The sequence below is a fragment of the Medicago sativa genome, chromosome 4 (assembly GCF_051527215.1).
Source record: "Medicago sativa cultivar Bolivia chromosome 4, Bolivia_mono, whole genome shotgun sequence".
Classification (NCBI taxonomy): domain Eukaryota; kingdom Viridiplantae; phylum Streptophyta; class Magnoliopsida; order Fabales; family Fabaceae; genus Medicago; species Medicago sativa.
Genome location: NC_140752.1, coordinates 32,535,678 through 32,557,273, shown reverse-complemented (window position 1 = coordinate 32,557,273; position 21,596 = coordinate 32,535,678). Strand labels below are relative to the sequence as shown.

Sequence of the window (21,596 nt, the reverse complement as noted above, 5' to 3'; positions counted from 1 at the left end):
ATTGGGTCACCGTCTTGCGGGGCTCCGATCCTATCCCTTCTAAGTGTTTGTGCTTATCTTAGATAAACCTAGATGTTTCCAACCATGCCTATATATGCAGACCCCAACGGATAGTTTTTTCATTCTCATCAAAACATAATCGTGTTTGCTTTCTTTTCCACGATCCTACTTCTTTAATAACCTTTCTATTCCTGCTTGCATTTTCATCAACGGATATGTTAATACATGGTTCAAATACGAGAAGTTAGGTGTGTTTTTTTTTATATGTGTGGAGTTTTGGGCCATACAGATAAATGGTGTGCATAACTGTATGAAATGAAGGAAGATGAAGGTTCAAGAGGATGGGGAGAGATGTTGCATCCTCTTTCTAGGCGTATGGGAACAGTTGCGACAAATATGTGATTCCAGGACCATATTAATTCAATGAGACCAAGGGAAATGACATTGAATGATGTTGGACAGAATACTGCAAGTAACGTAAATTCTATTACTAGGTCCTCCTCAGTTGTTTCGTTGGACGAATGTATCACTGTTGTTGAACAAGAAATCAATGATATCAAGTCACGTATTTGCACTGCTTGATGAACGAAATTGGCAAGTGCACCAAATCATAACACGTAATAAAGTAGTTAGTTTATCGTTTTGCATAGGGATTGTCGTTCAACTTAGAAAGAGATTAAGGACACCTTATAGATTTTCTAAAAAGTTATCCTTAGATGACGAGGCTGCTAGGGCACTTGCAATACATGCTCTTTAATTGAGAAGTTTACATGTGTCAGGATCTGCAACCTGCAAATATATTGGATTAGTTTTGAACCATATGTTGACACTTTCTTCAGTTGCTTTTGAGGTATCAACACGGGGCCACCACTTGACAAAAGCTTGTTTTTGTAGCATTGGTAAAACGTTTGGTTTGAGCTTTGCCCATATTTGTATTGCCATGAAAATATCCATGTTAAAGAGAATTTGGCAAAGAAGTTTAGTTTAATTGGAAGATTGTCAAGATCTTTCTTGAACCTTTAATTAAAAACTTGAAATCCTTCTTGGACTTCGGAAGGAAATATTTGATGAATTAGTCCAAAGTAGTCCTGCCAAGGAACCAATTTTGTCGGCTTTATTTTGTTTCCAGAAGATATGTGTCCAAGCTCGGATATAATCCCAATAATTGTAGCTGATGGGATCAAAGGCCTGAGAATTTATTTTTGGTTTTGTTTGAATTTTGCCCAAACGATGCATGCGTGAGAATTTAGATAGTTGAGTGTGTAATGTTTGATGCATCTTTAGCATCTTTATAATGTTTGATGGAAATTGAGCCTGAATCTACCAGGATAAATTCATTAAAATGTTGTGTTTTGGTAAAGGCTAAAGGTTGGTGAAGGAATCCTGGTGGAAAAATCTTTAAATAGACCTTGTTTGGGTTTTTTATCCCAAAATTCAGGTTCCATTTGGATAACGGGTAGGAACTTGGACTTTGGAGTATACTGAAACTGGGTAGTTTGGTTGTTATTGAATTGTGTTTGGCTAGTTCCTTCTTGATTTGATTAGTTTGGGTTTTGGATTGACCTGCAAGGTTTTATTTTTTAGGTTTTTGACGATGAGGTCTACGGACACTTGTTCCTCTTCTTCATCAGCAACATCTGCCTAAGTCTTGTTGAGGAGACTAACTAAACCTTGTTCTTGGAAGGCTAAAAGAGTTTGGATTGGGATAACATAGTCTGCTCTAGTTTATTTTGATGTTCCAATGGATATTTTTTCAAAGGGGATTTGATTTTGGGCAGATGACCCGATTGAGGGATTTTGGGTTAATGCCCCAATAGATTGGTTTTGGATGGATGATCCCGATTGTCTTGTTTGTCTTGTTGTTAGTTCTGTTAGGACTAAATTTGTTGAAGTCATACCTCCTTGAAAGGAGGTGGATCTAGCCGCTTTTGGCATCCTACTTTTTACCCTATAAGTTTTCGCGAGTGAGATAGTTAAGGAGATCATTATCTGAGCCTTTGAGATATTCAATTTCCAAATAAAAAAATACTTAAAATTTCTTAGCATCTGGCCAAAATTTTAACTTCCTTTTGTAAAATATCTTTTGTTGACTTACAACTAAAAACTTTTGGTTAAGTAAATCAGATTGAAATTTTGAAATAGATAAAACTATAGCTAAAACTTCTTTTTTAAATGTGGAATATTTTTGTTGTGCAGGATTCTAATGCTTCGAAGTATAAGAATTTTTTTTCTTTACCAGAGATTTTTTGTTTAAGAATGCCACCATATCTAATATCACAAGCATAAGTTTCAACAGTTTTAAAGGCATGTGGAATAGGATGATAAAGGCAAGGAAGATCTTTAACTTCGGCTTTTATAATTTTGACAACATTTGTATGGACGTCAGTTCAAGGAGGAGGATCTTTTTTAAGCTTATCATGGAGAGGTTTGATAATATTACTTAGTTGGGGAAAAAAGTCAGAAACATAATTTAGGCATTCTAAAAATCGTTGGAATTGTGTTTTGTCAATGATTTAATTAGGTAATTTATCAGCAAACTCAATTGCTCGATGAATGGGAACAATGGTTCCCTGTGAATGTTATGACCAAGAAATCTAACCTTTTTTTCTAAAGAGATTGATTTTTGTTTTAGAAATAACATGACCATTTCTTTTGATTGTGGATCTGAAAGTATTAATATGCTTTAAATGTTAGTCCAGAGATTTGGAGAAGACTAACACATCATCAATATATACTATTGTAAATTTTGAAAATGGATTAAAAATGTCATTCATTATTCTCTGGAATTCCGAAGGAGCATTTTTTAGCCGAAAAGGCATAACAGTCCATTCATATTGTCCAAAAGGAAAACAATAAAAACTGTTTTGTAGCGGTCTTCTTCTTTGATTTGGATTTGCCAAAATCCAGATTTCGTATCAAATACAGAGAAAATGTTTGCATCATTTATACGATTGAGGAGATCTTTCTTGTTAGGAATAGGGTAACGAATCCAACTTAAGGCTTGGTTAAAAAGTTTATAATTAATAACTAAACGAGGAACTCCTCTTTCAATTTTAGCTTGTTTATTAGTGTAAAAGGTTGAACAGGACCTAGGATTCTTGCTTTTCCTAATAAATCCTTTTACTAAGAGATCTTTGATTTCTTTTTGACAAATTTGAAGATGTTCTTCATTCGTTTGAATAGGTCTAGCTTTTACTAGTATAAGTTTTCTTGAAAATCTTTATCATAAGGAAGGTCCACAATAATGTACCAGAACTAGGCCTTAAAGGTAAAACACTGAAATGGTTCTCAACAAAACAATAGAAAAACCAAAAAAAACCAAAAACGCAACCTAAGAAACATAAACAAGGCACTAAAGATGATTAAGCCACCGATTGTAATGGTCTAATCAAAACACGGGTATTCCGCTTTTAACCACAAAAACGATTGAAGCTTAGGGGGATGTATTGGATTAGGATTTTAAGAGATTTTAAAAGACTTTTTAATTATGAAAAAATCTTGTGGTATTCAATCAAGACTCTTTGCAAATTAAAAAAAGTCTTGTGGTATTCAATCAAGATTCTTTGTTATTTTAAAAAAGTCTTGAGGTATTCAATCAAGACTTTTCATCACTTAAAAAAAGTCTCATGGTATTCAAAATCATTCAAATTTCAAAGGATTGTTTAATAAATTAGATTTTGATGGATTTTGTGAGATTGTCTAGTGAAATTTTAACAAAAAAAAGTCTTTCATGAAGACATAAGATTTCTTGGGATTGTTTTTCTTTAAAAGTTTTTACTATCTCTTTCTTATCCCTTTCTTCCTTCTCTCTTCTCCCTTCCCTCTCTCCTCTCTTTTCTCCCTCCTCTCTCTCTCTCTCTCTCTCTCTCTCTCTCTCTCCCCCCCCTTCTCTTTTGTCTCTCTCTCTCTCTCTCTCTCTCTCTCTCTTCTCCCTTCTCTCTCTCTCTCTCTCTCTCTCTCTCTCTCTCTCTCTCTCTCTCTCTCTCTCTCTTCTTCCTCTATTTTCTCCCTTCTCTCCTTCCTCTCTTCCCCCTCTCTCTATCTCTCACAAAAATAAAATAAAAAATAAGAGCATGTATTCAAAATATTATGATAGAGAGTGTGTTGTAATCATTTCTTTTCAATGAGTCCTTTATTCATAAAATCTTTTGAAATCTTATAAATCCATAAAATCCTTTAAAATCTTATGATGTAAATCCATTGAAATCCAAATTGAAAATCCTGATTGTCTTTTAAAATCATGAAAGTCATTAAAATCCTACAAAATCTTTTAAAATCTTTGAGACTTTTTTAAGCAAAAATTGTCCTTCAAAATCCTAATCCAATACACCCCCCTTAATTTTAGCACATAAGATTTGCATGTTTCTCTTTGTGCTGAAAAAATCGCTTGTTTCTTATTAGGAAAAATTACTCCAGAGGTCATTATTTTATTTATTTGTAACACTTGGTCCTTTATTTTTATTTTTCCATTTCAGTCATTTATCTTTTAAAAGGTGCACATATTAATCCTTTTGTTCAATTTTCTATTAAAAAAACACGATGATTTGGACTGCCACATATAATTCTTAATTTTTTTTAAAAACAAATATTTAATAATAATTATTTCAATGTTTTTATCAATACATATAATTAAGTATTTAATTACAATTTTTATTTCACCGTATTCATTAGTGCATAAAAATTAGTTTTCAAACTTTCAAAAAAAGAAAAATTCAAATAATTTAATTTTACACATACATATTTGAAGGGACATATATAACTTCGGAATCACCAAAAGACTAGGTAAAATATTTGATTGGACCAATACTAATTTGCGGGCACAAGATTTAAGACTCATTCGTTCACGCAAACACGTAGTAATAATAGCAATAAATAAAATTAAAATTACATCTCAACTTTTTCTTGCAATCCAATTTATTTATTCTCTAAAAACTTAAAATTAGTTCTAAAATATTTATACGATGTATCCTTAAAAAAAAATTGATGTATATGGTCCAATAATTTTTTTTTTTTAGGAAATATATGGTCCAATCCGATAATTTAATTCGAAAAAAAAAATGGTCCAATAGTTTTTTTTTTTGACAAAAACAAAATGATATTCATTTATTCAAATCGAGAGATTACATAATTCAACATCGCTAAAAACGTAAAGGATGAATCTGCGAACAAACTCACAGCATCCAAGTTAATAGCATATAACGGTATAATGCCTACAAAAATATATGATAAAATTAAAGTGACCGGAATATCCATGACCTCCGGATCTGCAACGTTGCGCCCAAATCTTTGATTGAATAATTGATCTTTCAAAATGAATCAAATGAACACTGCAAGAAGACGGGAAATCAAACAGCACCGCACAAGACGACGAACAACAAACCACCACACTTAGATGATGAAATCACAAAGAAAAAATCTAGATCTATGTGAAAACCACTTGTTTAGACTGAAATAGAGAAAAAAAAGATGAAGAAGGGGTGATTTCAGGTCAAAAATTGACTCAAAACCACCCCTCATTGAAGAAACACAAGAAGAGAAAACCTTGAGAGAAAAAACTATGGTCCAATAGTTAAATAGAGGAATAAACAATACACTTGTTTCGCGGGAAGGACGATTAACAAACTATCTTCTCCTTCCTTCCTTCCATAACTGAAAATCAAATCCCGCTTTTCTCTCTCTCTTCCATTTCTCGATTCAAACCTTCTCTCTCTTTCTCTCTCTTCCCTTTCATCTCTCACAATGCTATGAAGAATCCCAATCCATGTCTTCCAACCCTCCCCCACCGGAAAATGATCCACCACCAGCGACATCGTCGCCGGTATCCGCTAAATCCAGAACTCTTCAGAAATTCCCTCCCATTGTAAACCGCCGCACCGCGACATTATCATCGAATAATGAAGACGACGAATGCGAAGAAGAGAATAACAAGAACAAGAATCATGATAATGAGGAGGAAGAAGAAGATGAAGAAGACGTTCTTGTACCTGAACGTGAATTCGAACGTCCTGAATGTTCTTATTCTTCATCCATTTTGCAAGCTTCGTCGTTAGGTCTTAATCAAATTCGAACGCGATTCTCTTCGCCTCTTCGTCATTCTTCTTCTGCTGGTGCTCCTTCTTTCCCTACAAAAGATGTTGTCAACAATGTCGCTAAATTTAGATCTAGAGTTTCATATCCAAAAGACCTAGGTATATATACACATTCTTTCTCTTCCTCTCTTGTTTGTGGTTTTAAATTGCAATTGCGGTTATGCTAGCTGCAAGGTTTTATATTCCAAACAAAATGTTGCAGTTGCAATCTATGAATCTGTGACACACGACACTGACACGTCGACACGAGTAAATATTTGAAAAAAGAATTAATTAAACATAATCACATGTGTCAGTGTCGTGTCTGTGTCATGTCAGGTGTCAGGTAAAGATTGCAATGTCATTTCATATGCCTCAAATCATTTATGTTGGGGCTGTAATTGAGGTTGTGGAATTCAATTTAAAACCATGTTCTAGTTTTAGATTCTATAATAACATGAACCAAAAAATGATTTTAGATTTTATTGTTAAATCTATCTCAGATGTATCTTTAATTTAATTTAATTTTGGAATGAATTGGTCGGTGAATTATTTCATTGTTGTGCTTCATTAGGGGAAAACGTTCATTGGAATCAATCCAAATCGTTGAAAGCTCGTTCACAACTCCTCATACTGGAGGTGATATGTTATACTTTTGTTTTTATATATAATATTCCGTAAATATTACGTGTCAATGTCTGACACAGACACATATGATTACATTCAATTGTGCCATATTTTCTAATTGTTATTTGCAACGTGACATGTCATGTCTAATTGTTATTGTTGACGACATGTCGTGTCTAATTGTTATTGTTACCGATGAGTTGTGTTTGGTGTTCGAGAAGTGTGTGTCTGATACCAAAACGACACCAACACATGTGATTACATTCAATTATGACATATTTTCTATTTGTTATTGTTGTCGACGTGTCTGGTGTACGTGTACGCCAATACTTCATAAATCTTTATTCAATTTCAGTGTGTACGTGTGTTTAGTTTAGTAATTTTTTGTGTGTGTGTTCAATAGTTGGAGAAATGTAGGTAGCTCAGGTTCATGGCGTGTGTTTTTGTACAGGGAAATCATGCAGCTTATGCCAAAGATTTTCAATCCCCACGTTATCAGGAAATTCTTCGGCTTACAAGTGGTAAGAAAAAGAAAAACCGGCCTGATATTAAAAGCTTTTCCCATGAACTTAACTCCAAAGGAGTTAGGCCTTTTCCAGTCTGGAAACATCGTGCCTTTGGGCAGGTACTCTTTTTGTTTCAATTTCTTTATCATCAATTTGAAACATAAACAACTTAATTAAGCGCTTACAGCATAACTAAGCGCTTATCATGTATGCGCTTATGTATACGCTATTGCGCACCAGGCAAATTCAATATTATGAATTCCGGGTTCGTTCTGCGGCTTTGTAATCAAACATTTTTTTTTAAGCTATAAGCTGTTTTCATAACCTATCTTGGAGAGCTTATGGAAATTAGCTAAACATGGCTTATTGAAATGTCATAAGCATTCTCAAAAAGTCTCAGAAGTACATATGTGTCATTAGATAAGCTCAAATAAATTTGTTAAACTACCTTCTATGGTTTTTCATTGAAATGAATTGTTACAGGAAATCATGGTGGAGATTAGAGCTAAGTTTGAAAAACTAAAGGAAGAAGTTGATTCTGATTTGGGTGGTTTTGCTGGTGATTTGGTGGGTTCTCTTGAAAAAATACCTGGGTCTCATCCTGAATGGAAAGAGGGGTTGGAAGATTTGTTGGTTGTTGCTCGACAATGTGCAAAGATGACAGCGGCTGAGTTTTGGATCAAATGTGAAACTATTGTTCAAAAACTAGATGATAAACGTCAAGAAATACCGGTGGGGATCCTCAAGCAAGCACATACGCGACTGTTGTTTATTCTCTCTAGGTGCACTCGTCTAGTGCAATTCCAGAAGGAAACTGTTAAAGAACAAGATCACATTCTTGGTCTTCACCAACTCAGCGATCTTGGAGTATATTCCGAGCAAATTATGAAGGCTGAAGAGAATTGCAGTGTTCCACCTAGTGACCATGAGATGGCTGAGAAGCTGTTAAAAAAGTCACATGGGAAAGAGCAAGACAAACCGATAACAAAACAAAGTCAAGCTGATCAACATGCAAGTGTTGTGATTGATAATGTGGAAGTTACTACAGCTAAAAGTACTGATTCGACTCCTGGCAGCAGCTATAAGATGGCTTCTTGGAGAAAGCTTCCATCTGCTGCGGAGAAAAATCGCGTAGGTCAAGATGCAGTAAAAGATGAAAATGCTGAAAACTGGGATACTTTGTCATGTCACCCTGATCAACATTCACAGCCGCCATCTAGAACGCGGAGGCCTTCTTGGGGATATTGGGGAGATCAGCAAAATCTATTACATGATGATTCAATGATCTGCAGGATTTGTGAGGTTGAAATACCAATATTACATGTGGAGGAGCATTCTCGAATATGTACAATTGCTGATAAATGTGATTTGAAAGGCTTAACTGTAAATGAACGGCTTGAAAGAGTTGCCGAAACAATTGAAATGTTACTTGATTCCTTGACACCAACATCAAGTTTGCATGAAGAGTTCAATGAGTTATCTCTAGAAAGAAATAACATGTCATCTAGATGCTCTGAAGATATGCTTGACCTTGCTCCTGAACATGACAATACTTTTGTTGCGGATGATCTAAGCCTTTCGCGGGAAATATCATGCGAGGCTCATAGCTTAAAACCTGATCATGGTGCAAAGGTATCTTCTCCTGAAAGCTTGACACCGCGATCACCGTTGATTACACCCAGAACAAGTCAGATAGAAATGTTACTAAGTGTAAGTGGAAGAAGACCAATATCTGAACTTGAGAGTTATGACCAGGTATACACTTCCATATGGTTATTCTTCATATTAAATCATTATACACACAAAATAATACACTAAATGAATCATCTATCATTAACTTGTATATATCATAATCCATGAGATTCATCTCTGAAATTTTTCTCTGATTTATTTTTCTGAATTTGAGACATTCTACTATACTAGGGATACACTCTTTTGAATACTCACTTGAACACATTCTTTGTGATTGGTCTTTTTTATAAAAAATTCGAGATGGTATTGATAATTAGACCGTCAAATGACAGATAAACAAGCTAGTTGAAATTGCCCGTGCTGTTGCAAATGCGAACAGCTGTGACGAAAGTGCTTTCCAGTATATCGTTGATTGCGTGGAAGACCTGAGATGTGTAATTCAGAATAGAAAAGAGGATGCACTTATTGTGGATACTTTCGGTCGACGAATAGAGAAACTTTTGCAGTAAGCTTTCGTCACTTTTTCATCTGGTTTCAGGACAACCGTTTATTTTGGTGATTTTTAGGATCGATAAGATTTTTCCAGATATTTTCTAAAACAACTAATGTCAATATTAGACATGGGACCAGCCCAAGGGTCAAGAGACCCAAGTTAGGGCTTTAGGCCTCAATTTCGGGATAAAAAAATAGCCTCAAAAAAGTTTAATATAGTTATAAATATATAATATGGCTAACTAATTATAGATGTGTTCCCATTTTTTTTGAGATTTTTTTCTTTTACTGCTATCGTAATAATGCTTAAAATCATACCTTGAAATCTTCTGCACCTTGTAGAGAGAAATATTTAACTCTTTGTGGGCAAATACAAGATGAAAGGGGAGAATCATCAAATAGCCTGGCTGATGAAGAGAGTTCAGTGGACGATGATACAATCCGTAGCCTTCGTGCTAGCCCAATTAATGGTTTTTCTAAGGACAGAACCTCTATTGAAGATTTTGAAATAATAAAACCAATAAGCAGAGGTGCGTTTGGACGAGTTTTTCTTGCCCAAAAAAGATCAACTGGTGATTTATTTGCTATTAAGGTAAGCTTCCTTAAACCGAAATGAATCAAATAATTACTTTGCAGAAACAAAGCTAGATAGATGATTTTGCGAACTATGTTATTTAACAGTGCGTACAAAAAGCATGTATCCATTCCTGAAGTTGTAAAATAAAACTAGTATTATTCAGTCCAGCAATGGTTATAGCTTATAGAAACCATTAGAATAGAAAGTCTGTCAAATTAACTAACTGAATAATTAGAAAAAGTTTAAACTATTCTTTGATATTTTTGTAGGTTCTGAAAAAGGCAGATATGATTCGTAAAAATGCAGTTGAAGGTATTTTGGCTGAGCGAGACATTCTTATATCAGTTCGAAACCCTTTTGTGGTAAGCAGGCCATACCATGTCATTCATTACTTCATTTTTGAAGTTGATGTCCGTTGTTAACAAATCTAATTTTCATGTATCTGTGACAAACAGGTCCGATTTTACTATTCTTTCACATGTAAAGAAAATCTGTATTTGGTTATGGAGTACTTAAATGGTGGAGATCTCTATTCTATGTTGAGAAACTTAGGTTGCTTAGATGAAGATATGGCTCGTGTATATATTGCAGAAGTTGTAAGCATATTGGCTTTTGTAATTTGTTGGTTCAATTTTTTTTTTTTTTTGTTTATCGTAATGTTTTCATTTTTTGTTGCTCCACAGGTTCTTGCGTTGGAGTATTTGCATTCGCGAAGTATAGTTCACAGAGACTTAAAGCCAGATAACTTACTGATCGGACAAGATGGTCATATTAAGGTTAGTATCATGGATTCGATTCTTTTACATACTTGTCCCTTCCTCGTCACTTTTTGTAAATGTTTAATCCTTGATATTACAGTTGACAGACTTTGGACTCTCAAAAGTTGGTCTCATCAACAGCACGGAGGATTTATCAGCACCCTCATCTTTCACTAATGGTTTTTTAGTCGATGATGAACCAAAACCTCGACATGTTTCAAAAAGGGAGGCGCGTCAACAACAATCAATAGTTGGCACTCCAGATTATTTGGCACCCGAAATACTTTTGGGCATGGGACATGGTCTGTAGTACATCTTATCAAAAACAAATAACTAAATTTAGTTTTCCGTTCTAATTTCTGTTCATTTTCAATACATTCTTATATACGTTTGCACTTCTGTAGGTACAACTGCAGATTGGTGGTCCGTGGGTGTCATACTTTACGAGCTTCTTGTGGGTATTCCACCTTTTAATGCAGATCATCCACAGGTAGGTGAATTTTTAGCCTTTATGTTTCTTCTCTATTTCGTTTCCTTTACTCTTTTTTTACTGTTGACGGTAAACAAATTCGTTCAAATGCGAAATCAATGTTTATTACAAACTATTAGGGACAATCCCAATCCAAGTTGCAGAGTCGATTCTAACGGTTAATGTTCGTATATTCAAGTGTGAGTGAGAATCTCACATTGGATGATAAAGTGGATGTTCAGCCACAGGCTCCACACACATCGTGTTTTCCAATAGTCCAAAACTTTTTTGCGGCTTTTTTTGAAATGTCTCTAGCGAAGACTTATGTTTAACAACATCCTACACGGAAAAGAGTCTACAGAGGCACCAAGAAGTAAGAACAACATATTTATGTTTTAAATCTAATCATGGTGGTTTGGCCTAGAGGTTCTCAAACTTGCAAAAACTTGTGTTCCTTTCAAAATAGTTCCTCTGACAAGAGTTGGTAGCTCAGGTTTGGGTCTCATTGCTAGAGGAGACAACATGACGCGTGCCCGTGAAGGGAGGAAAATCTCTTGCGAAGGATAGGGAAACCCCATTAGATGATAGAGGTGCAACATAGGGGTTCTTGGATGTGGTTCAAAGTCCAGATCAGTGACAGTGGACTTGACCTGAACATAGGAAAAATTATTTTCCTATGGTGACTAATAGTACTCAACATAGGAAAATAATTTAAATTAATATAATTGACTATGTTATGTCTTCTAAGTAAAATAAGATGCTAAATAATATGAAAAATAACGACAAATTTTCCACCTTTTTACCAATTCAACTGGTTCTCCACTGGTCAAACTGGCAGATCCAGTTTACAAAAACAATCTGCTACCTTTGTTTGGGGCACTATTGATACTTGATATATATCCGCTTTTTGCATTTTTATGTAGTTCTCTTTACATGGTTTATATTTGTTTAGAGTTTTAGTTTCGTTTGTTTAGAGTTTTAATTTCATTACTAGTACCTATGGATTTGTTGGATCTTAAAGAGGTTAAGAATTTTATTTTGAAATTCTGGAAGAATATCACATCTAAATACTATTGCTCATTGTTTTTTTGCTTGCAGCAAATTTTTGATAACATAATTAACAGAGACATACAATGGCCAAAGTATCCTGAGGAGATCAGCTTTGAAGCATACGATTTGATGAATAAGTAAGCATTATCAAAGTAGATATGTATTTTATGGATGTTTAAAAGAGATTACTTTGTAACTGCAAAATTAATATGAACATTCTATTTGTATTTACCTCAGTAATTTTAACTCTAGGCATCAAAGTCCTGGAAAAAATTGATAACGTAAATCCAGAGGGTTTGCTCAATATGTTTTCATAGGACTATAGGAGAGTATGCTGATGCTGCTCGTATTTTTTGTGCATGAATATAATAGAATCTGGTATATATCTGAAGCATTTTTTTCAAAGGGCTTTGTTCCATCCAGTATCTTTTTTTAATATTGCATCCAGTATCTTGTTGAACATTTGTCCTCTACCTGTAAAAGAAGTCACTGTAAAGATGTGGTTAGCAGTGGCTTACGATTTAACACTATTTGTTAGAACAAGCTAGACAAATTTGAGAAAACATGCTTTTGTTAAATTGTATAAGAAACTTCTTTAAGTGTTTTGCATTCCTATGATAGAACATGCTTTTGAGAAAACATGCTTTTGTTAAATTGTATAGAAACTTCTTCAATTTAGAAGTGGCTTACAATCCTCTTTTCACTTGATACATTATGTTTCCTGTCATGTTGACTATAGCTGACAGTGAAGTTCTCTTTCAGATTACTGATCGAAAACCCAGTCCAAAGATTAGGTGTAACAGGAGCTACAGAAGTGAGTTATTCAGTGCCTTTTAAAACGGAGTACTCACAAATTACGGTATTACATATACACAAAATCAAATAATATATTATTTTGTGCAGGTTAAACGCCATGCTTTCTTCAAGGATATTAATTGGGACACGCTAGCAAGGCAGAAGGTCATCATTTTAATTTTATTTGAGCTTGATATGTTTGTGTCATATCTCTTGATTTCTCACACTTGGGATCTAACCAATTTCCTGCAGGCTATGTTCATACCATCGGCTGAAGCTCATGATACAAGTTATTTCATGAGCCGCTACATTTGGAATGTAGAGGATGATGAACATTGTGCTGGAGGTAGTGATTTTTATGACCATTCTGAAACATCCAGCAGTGGTTCAGGAAGTGATTCATTAGATGAAGATGTAAGAATACTTTTTAATTTGATTTGCTTAATATTAAGTATATGATAATGTGTTTCAATTTGTCTGAACATAAGCTTCAAACCTATATTTTACAAATGAAAAATTACTTATGAAAGAATCAGTTGGCTTGTAACTTGTATTGTACGTAACTTGTAAGCCACAAGTGACAAGCCTATTCATATCATTGTTTTTTTTCTCATTTGAAATTAGTTTTTTAGCATAGTCTGAAGAAAAAAAATATTCACCTTATGCATTTTTTTCTAGGTCATCTTTTACCATGATTTTTCTGACTATATCTGGTTAAGCAGGGCGATGAATGCGCTAGTTTAACAGAATTCAGCAATTCAGCTCTTGGCGTGCAGTACTCGTTTAGTAACTTCTCGTTTAAGGTAATACCTATCATGCTTGATCTCATATTTTGTAAATATAGTTAGTCACATTAGGCCAAGATTATTGTATTTTGATGTATCAAGTATCAACAACCATCTAGCAGTAGTTGGTCACTTATACAATATACTACAACAGGTCCATCGCGTTTTTATTTTATTTCTGTGGTATGTACACATTGGCGTTTATATATAATAATGTCAGTTTAACAAATTAAGAAATTTATTTTTATTATTGATTCTTTGAGAACCTTTCACATATTGATGATACTGTGATATACTAATTCACTAAAACTATAGAATGTATTGTAGAATTGGAAGTTATCCTAAGTTTATATAGTTACTTACAGAACCATTCACATGGATTGACAAAAAATATTTTACTACCTTTTTGCTTACAGAATATAACTCAGCTAGCGTCTATCAATATGATGCATATCTCCAAAGAATCACCGGACGACTCCAACCCATCTGTGTCATGATATAGCAGAAGAGGTTTGTAAATTTATCCAAGCAATGAGGTTCAATTAGGTGAACTTTGAGAAAACAGAATGAACATTTTTAGTACTAAAACCAACGCTACATCCACGCAATTACTATAATATAGTATTGATATCATCTTAGCAGTAATGCGACGTGCCTCTGTAATTCAATTTTGTTTTCTGCTGCTTTTTGTTATAGGATTCAATAGAGTGAAAAAGACAGTATGATGTCTTCACCCTTTGCTGATATTAGTCTTTGTAAAAAATGTTTAATGTTCTAGATTGAATTATTTCTTGTTCATGTACATACACACATATATTGCAGTAGAACAACGAATAGATGAAAGTGCATTATTGTTATTCTTGGTTTTGTTTCACGTGCATTTTTATATATACTACAGCCTAATTAATTAATATTGTGAAACAGAAACTTTCAACCATCCAAATCAAGATGTGCTAAAGATAACTTTATTTCAAGTATTTTGCCAGTTCAACACACTTGGGTTGGCCTGGTGGTATTGACTTGGGACCTAGGAGTGTGCTATTTTGCCAGTTCAATCCAACAATATTAAATGAAACTGTTTACAATATATCATACATCTCTACATGATTTACTATTTCCCTTTAGGTTTTATCAGCAACTAAATTCGACGAATGCAACAAAACCGAATTTACAAAACCGAATTTACAAATATTAATCAAAATCATATATCATTTGTTTATGTTTGGAAAAATAGTTCAATCAAGTGCTTGCTTATTCAACAAGTGTTTAAAAAATGAGATAAGTATTTTCCTTAAGTTTAATAAGCTAAACGTAATTTGGATAATTCATCATACTTGAACTTCTAAGATGCTTTAGACAAAAAATTTGATGCAATACTTGATCAACAAAAAATTGGATGCAATACTAAATGACAAATAATAATTGGAATTATTAATCATCTTTCATTCGACTTGGCAACTGATGGGGACTGTGTTAAACTTTATAGGGATTTTTAGTTTTTATTGTTTTGTTTTATTTTTTGAAGGGATTGTTTTGTTTTATTGTTGGGGGCTTAGGACCCGTTTACTCTTAGAAAACTAAAGAATGAAATACTATGTCATCTTCAACTAAGAGTTATTTACTTAACAAAGCCTTCAACTTGTTTAGGACCTCATTGGAGGAAGAAAATAGTTGGTAGCTATTAGTTATTAACAATTATATAAGCATTCATTCTCTTTAGTAATTAGCTGGTTCCATGATTAAAATATGAAAGAAATTACATAAAAGTTGGTCTCATTATCTCAAGTTTATGTGATTATTTATATTTTGAATTTCTTGTAAAATGCATGTTATGTTAAAATACATATAAGTAGATCTATTTTAAAAAAAAAAAATTTAAAAAAAGATCTATTTAAATATTTATTAATGAAATATGCCCATAACATCTATTTAACGACACTTTTTAATTTTGTTCGGTGGTGTCTTGGATTCGAACTCACACTTTGTATATATTACGCATTATCTTATCAACTGAGTTAAATTTACGAGGATGACTCTTTAATTTTTTTTTATGGCGGTCGGGATTTGAACTCGGACCTTGCATATATTATATATCGTCTCTACCAACTATTTTTTTTTTTGTGGTGACCAGAGTTTGAACCTTAAACCTTGTATATATTATACATCGTCCCTACCAACTGAGCTAACCTCGTGAGAACCCTACCAACTAATTTTTTTTTGTGCTGGTCAAAGTTCGAACCTCAGTTCATGCATATTATGCATTGTCCATACCAACTGAGTCACGAGGACTTCCTACCAACTAATTTAGTATAGGGGAATTAGTCACTTTAGTCCTTGAATGCAGATAAATTGCAAAATAGTCCCTGAATATAGACTCTGTTAGTCAATTTAGTCCCTGAATGCAGACTCCGTTCGTCAATTTAGTCTCTGAATGTAGACTTCATTAGTCACTTTAGTCCCTGAAATTGATCAACAAAGTCTACATTCAGAGACTGTTTTGCAATTTCTCTGCATTCAAGGACTAAAATGACTACTCATTTAAAGTTATTAATTCCCCTTTAGTATAATTGCGGATGCTCCATTGTTACGAGACAAGAATAAATAAAATAAAATAAAATTTTTACGTAAAAACAAAGAAAAATAGGAAGGTGAGTATTGTTATCATCATCAGAAAAAAGAAACCATGTGGTGAAACTAAGCTCCAACTCCAACAAAACAAAAATGGCGCTACAAACACAATTCGTAACTTCCTTCCCCACCAAACTACATCACTCATTCTCTCCTATCTTCACAATCAAGTCCGAAAAACCTTCTGAACCGTCCGATTCAGTTCCCAACAAAACTGGTGTGGGTTTTGGTCCGTCGAATGGCAACAACACTAAACGGAAACAGAAAGGGCAAAGAGAAAGAGCTTCCATAATTCGGCGTAATCCAGTTGAAAAACCCGCTTTCGTTTCGGAACAATTGCAACAACAACAACAAGTTCAAGAAGAGAGTGCTGTTGAAAAAGGTTTTATTGTTGCTTGGCTTGGTTTTGGTTCGGTTATTCTTGTTGAGGGTATTGCTCTTGCTGCTTCAGGTCAGGTTCCTTCTTTTTATTTTTAATAATCCTAATTTTGAAAACTCATTAAGTTTATTTAATTTTGTGGCATTGAAAAAAATTATGTTGCAGTTAGAGTAAATTAAGGGTCTGTTTGGATTGGCTTATTTGAGCTAATCTTGTAAGACGGTTTGGCAAAAAATAGCGCATTCGACAGATGAGCCTATAGCGCATGACCGATAAGCTAGCTTATAACCGATAACGGATAAAAGCTAGCTGATGAGACCTATAGGAGGAGCATACTCCAAGGTCCCAAGCCAGCACTACCAGTCCACCTGGCTAACCCAAGTGGGTTTAGTTTTGTTTGGTAAAATTTGTTGTTTAACTTACTTATAAATACGAAATGACTCAAAAATGATATAGTTAATTAATATTTTTATTTTATTTTCAATTAAGGTTATAGGAGGGGAATTAAGATAAATAATGATAGGGTATAAACTTTAAGCTATTAGCTACTTGAAGTAGTTTATCAAAAATGGCAATAAGCTTGTGAGAAAGTGACGGTTACTAAACAAGTCTTTTCTAGTCAAATGAGCTTATAAGATAGTAAGACATAACTATAAGTTCAAAAACAGGTCTTACCAAAAAGACCCATAAGAAAACAGCTTATTAGATGTTCATAAGTTGTTTTCAGCGTATTTCCATAAGCTTATAATAATAAGTGTTTATCATAGTAATAATAAGTGTTTATCATAGTATGATAAGAGATTATGCTATAAGCGGCAAATACACGAACTAACAATTATTTAAAAGAAAAGCTTAGATATAATATCCCTAAAAGAAAGAGAAGTACGAATTTGCAATCAACATGGTGTGACATGGTTGACTTGAGAGATAACCAGGTCTCTTAAGCATGTGGTTTGGGATTTGATTAGCAGTGTGTATGGAAGTATATATGTTAGAATAGGTCAGCCTCTTTTATGGATTTCCGTACCTCGAGAGAAACTAGTCTCTGATTTTCTGGTTGGAGGATAACTTGGGCAACAGAGAAAAATAAAGCCTTTAAATTTAGAGTAAAGATCGTAACCTATGATGCACAAACATGACACGAGTATTAGACGTATAAGATATGATGCACATATTTGACACTGCAATACGTCACTTCTTAAAGAGTTTAGGATATGATAAGTTTAGCATACCTATGTAAAAAATGACAAAATATCACAAATGTTCTATTGAAGTTTAGAGATGGTTATTGAAAATAGTGTTGAAAGTTTGAATATGGCTGAAGAATTGGTGAAATGTTGATATAATCACATAAATTGCAACGAATATATTAGTGACAAAATAACCCAAGTCCGGCCTACACAGCCAAACCCAACCTCCAAGGCCCACAGTCCCTGTTGGCCCAAATTGGTAATAGAAAGGACCCGGATAATCTGGTAAATTCTGTAATCTGATAAGCTTTGTAATCTGAGATGAAACATCTTAGACTATCAAACATAAAAAATTATTGTAATGTGATAAGCTCTGTTCACTTGTATTTGAATGCTATGTTTTGGGTTAGGCCCCCTTTTCAGAGCATTAACACAACCAGGGATTAGAATTTAGGATCTAAATGGGAAAAGTAGGGATGTAGATTGCATTTGTTGAAATTAATGATTGAGGTTTTACACTCGACAAAACTTATGTATATGTGTGTGACATGTGAAGAACCATGAAGAAGAAGAAGAGTTAGACGTGTCTAGAGCCTATTGACAACATATCGAGAGTGTGTAAGGATTTATTTTTATTCTCTCTGGAAAAATGTCTTTGATACTGCACTGACGCATAATGACTGAGTATTAGAGACTATCAATTACAATATGGGAGGAAAAATAAAGTATCGGTGCATCATATAATACTTGAGAAAAGATACGCCTGAAAATGAAAGTATCAATGTGTACTAAAAATTTCTAGTATTGTCAAATTTAATACTATTTATTATTCAAGGACATTTCAGAATGATTATTCTGATGTTCATTTAAAAAATTTGAGGACCAAATTATTGTTTTTCATTTCTCAGACAACAAAAATGTATCTGCTGTTTTTTCAAGATCGTTTTAGTATTTAAACCTTTATTCTAAAGAACGAGTTACTTGTGAGTTTGACTATGACCCAAACCTAAGATGGTCTCCAAGCTATTGTATCTTAATCAGTTAGTTGACTTAGGTTCAAGCCTAGAACCTAAGAATTAGTGTCATTTTACATCGATACTGTGGTTAATACTTTGGTGTGTTATTGCAGGCTTTTTTCCAGAAGAGTGGGACAATTTCCTTGTTAAATATCTCTATCCATCCTTTACCCCTACAGTATTATTGTTTCTTGCTGGAGCAGTAGCATTTGGAGTGGTGAAATATAAGCAGAATGAGAAACTCACGGAGCGAAAATAGTGTTTTTGATGTGATAATGTTAGAAATCTCTAATGTCCGGAAAAAGTACTATGAGTGATGATGATTGCAATCCTATTCTGGCTTCAATTTGCCAGAATCGAAGATGACAGGTGACAAGAATGAAGATTGATCAATTTATGTTGGATCCTAAGCAGCAACCCCATATTGCATCATATGGCCAAGTAACTAAGGTTTATGAAAGGAATTCAATCCCATTTGTAATTAACTGGATTACTTCTTTTTATTAAATTATGTACTAGGCTCTCATCTAATACTCTACACATAAAAATATATTATATAACTATTTCTGCCAATTGAAACTTCCTTGCAAGAATTCAGGTTCCAATTTTTGTTTTAGCAGGAATGTAGCCAACTATTAATGATGGCGCGTGGTAACTTAGAACTGTGTTACTGGATGCAAAAGTTTTGGATGGAAAAGGTTTTACAGTGACCGAGGTGGCTAGTGCTTAAGGTGGCCAACCCGGCTTTGAGAAGCTTGAGGCGTCCAATTATGCTTAAGTTTATTTTTATAGCTTATAGCTTAATCGAAATCAGTTGACTTTATTTTACCCTATAAAATAGCTTATTCATAAACACTTATATGATAAGTGTTTGTGCTATAAATGCTTAATTAAGTTGCTTATCCAAACATAGTTTAAGTGTACGTTTGGGTACACGTTTAACGCTGATTTCTCGCGTCCCATCACAATTTTGATGTATCCCTCGAACGATTCAAACAACTTTAGGTGAGGCTGAGACAAGGAAACCCATTTTTTTACGGAATTTAATTTCCACCAAAGGTTGAAAAAGGTGAAAGAAAATTGTAACAGATGGAAGCACTCCTAGGAACGGGCACAACTTCTGAAGACCGATGTTGGGGGTGAAATTGCTCTGAGGGGTTGTAGTCGAGATTGAGGTTTTATAGAGGGATTGTCCACAGAGAGCAATCATGACTGTTCACTTAATTCATCTTCTTCCAAAGTTAAGAGATCTACAAAGTGAGCTTCTTCTTCTACTTCAATAATGCATGTGTATCGCCAAACTATTTATTAGCCCGAGGATGTGCTAACCGATTAACATGAAAGGGACATATCTTTTGTTTGATAAAGAGTTGTGATGGGCGGTTGAAGACATTGTGGTTGGTAGAGGTCCTTTATTTGGGGACCTTCACTTGAGGGTGGCTTTTGTACCTATTAAGGTTGAGGGTTGTGTTTGTACTCGACAGTAGATGCTTCCTTGTATGGTTTAGTGGCTTCCAGATAGAGCTGTAAAAACAGGTCGGGCCGGCTTCCAGATAGAGCTGTAAAAACAGGTCAGGCCTGCCGGCCCGGCCAGCAAAAGCCCGAAAAAATGTAGGGCTTGGACATAGAAATTTGGGCCCGTTTAAAACCGGGTCTTTTATCACGAGCCCGTTGCGGGCTAGCCCGACCGGGCCGAGGGTAGCCCGTTTATTTTATGTGGGGAAGAAGATGAACCTTAAGGTTACGTTAGTGATAATGTTTAGTCAATTTTATTATTGTTTCTAAATATAAATGACAAAATTGACATTTGGAGTGTTGAGTGTTTAGAATACAGTGACACGATCAAATCTAGTTTATTCTAACCTGTTGTTTTCCTACCTAATTTATTTTTGTTCTAAAATACATCATCTTATATATTGGATTCCGAGACATGTCTTACAGATAAACTTTCCTATTTTTCGTTTCTTCTAAGACACTGCTGAAGCTTGGCCGTGTATGTAACATTGGATGCTTGGAATGTTTTGACACTTCATATTCTAAGTACTGCCTGAATAAATAGATGACTTATCACTTCCTTGGTTACTTAGAATAACATGATCAGTATAAAGAGAAATTGTGTGTAATCACTTGGCTACAAATTCAGAACGGGACTGTAAGAAAGGTAGATTCAGAATATAAGATGGAAAATAAATTCATAGAAATGTTTATACCTTCTATATAGAGAAATGCTAAATGTCGCGAAATGAAATTCATGAGAAAGTCACGAATTATGCTAATGAGAAAGTCATGAGATTGGTAATATTGGTAATTTGGGAAGTTTAGTATCAATTGGTCTTTTTGAGTGTAATTTTTTAATTAAAAGCTTTAAGTAACCGGGCTGGCCCGTAGTCCGTAAAGGGGCGGGCTTGGACAAATTTTTTTGAGCCTGATTATCTTCCAGACCTTTTTAGCCCGGCCCACCAAAGCCCGAGCCCGTCATGGGCTGGCCCGATGCGGGCCAGGTAGCCCATTTTGACGGCTCTACTTCCAAAGCCTAATCTTAAGTGTTACAATATCATATATTG

The 21,596-nt window shown here is 34.4% G+C and overlaps 2 protein-coding genes across 3 annotated transcripts; both read left to right on the top strand.

The window, feature by feature from the left end:
• Nucleotides 1-5,565: 5,565 nt before the first annotated feature.
• IRE (AGC (cAMP-dependent, cGMP-dependent and protein kinase C) kinase family protein) lies at nucleotides 5,566-14,931 on the top strand. 2 transcript variants are annotated; one of them, XM_085701004.1, is made up of 18 exons: nucleotides 5,566-6,188; nucleotides 6,643-6,707; nucleotides 7,147-7,320; nucleotides 7,685-8,956; nucleotides 9,226-9,398; nucleotides 9,728-9,977; nucleotides 10,232-10,324; nucleotides 10,418-10,558; nucleotides 10,646-10,738; nucleotides 10,821-11,022; nucleotides 11,125-11,210; nucleotides 12,288-12,376; nucleotides 13,002-13,053; nucleotides 13,143-13,199; nucleotides 13,287-13,448; nucleotides 13,757-13,837; nucleotides 14,236-14,329; nucleotides 14,744-14,931. In XM_085701004.1, the coding sequence occupies exons 1-17, from the start codon at nucleotides 5,762-5,764 to the stop codon at nucleotides 14,314-14,316; spliced, it is 3,498 nt and encodes a 1,165-aa protein (XP_085557130.1). In that variant the 5' UTR covers nucleotides 5,566-5,761; the 3' UTR covers nucleotides 14,317-14,329; nucleotides 14,744-14,931. The 2 variants fall into 2 exon arrangements, with proteins under 2 accessions (XP_085557130.1, XP_085557129.1); XM_085701003.1 differs by lacking the exon at nucleotides 14,744-14,931 and having other exon boundaries at nucleotides 14,236-14,676.
• A 1,486-nt stretch (nucleotides 14,932-16,417) lies between these two features.
• Nucleotides 16,418-19,608, top strand: LPA2 (low psii accumulation2). Its single transcript, XM_085701002.1, has 2 exons — nucleotides 16,418-16,898; nucleotides 19,146-19,608. Exons 1-2 carry the CDS (start codon nucleotides 16,541-16,543, stop codon nucleotides 19,289-19,291), a joined length of 504 nt encoding a protein of 167 aa, XP_085557128.1. The 5' UTR covers nucleotides 16,418-16,540; the 3' UTR covers nucleotides 19,292-19,608.
• The last annotated feature ends 1,988 nt before the right edge of the window (nucleotides 19,609-21,596 follow it).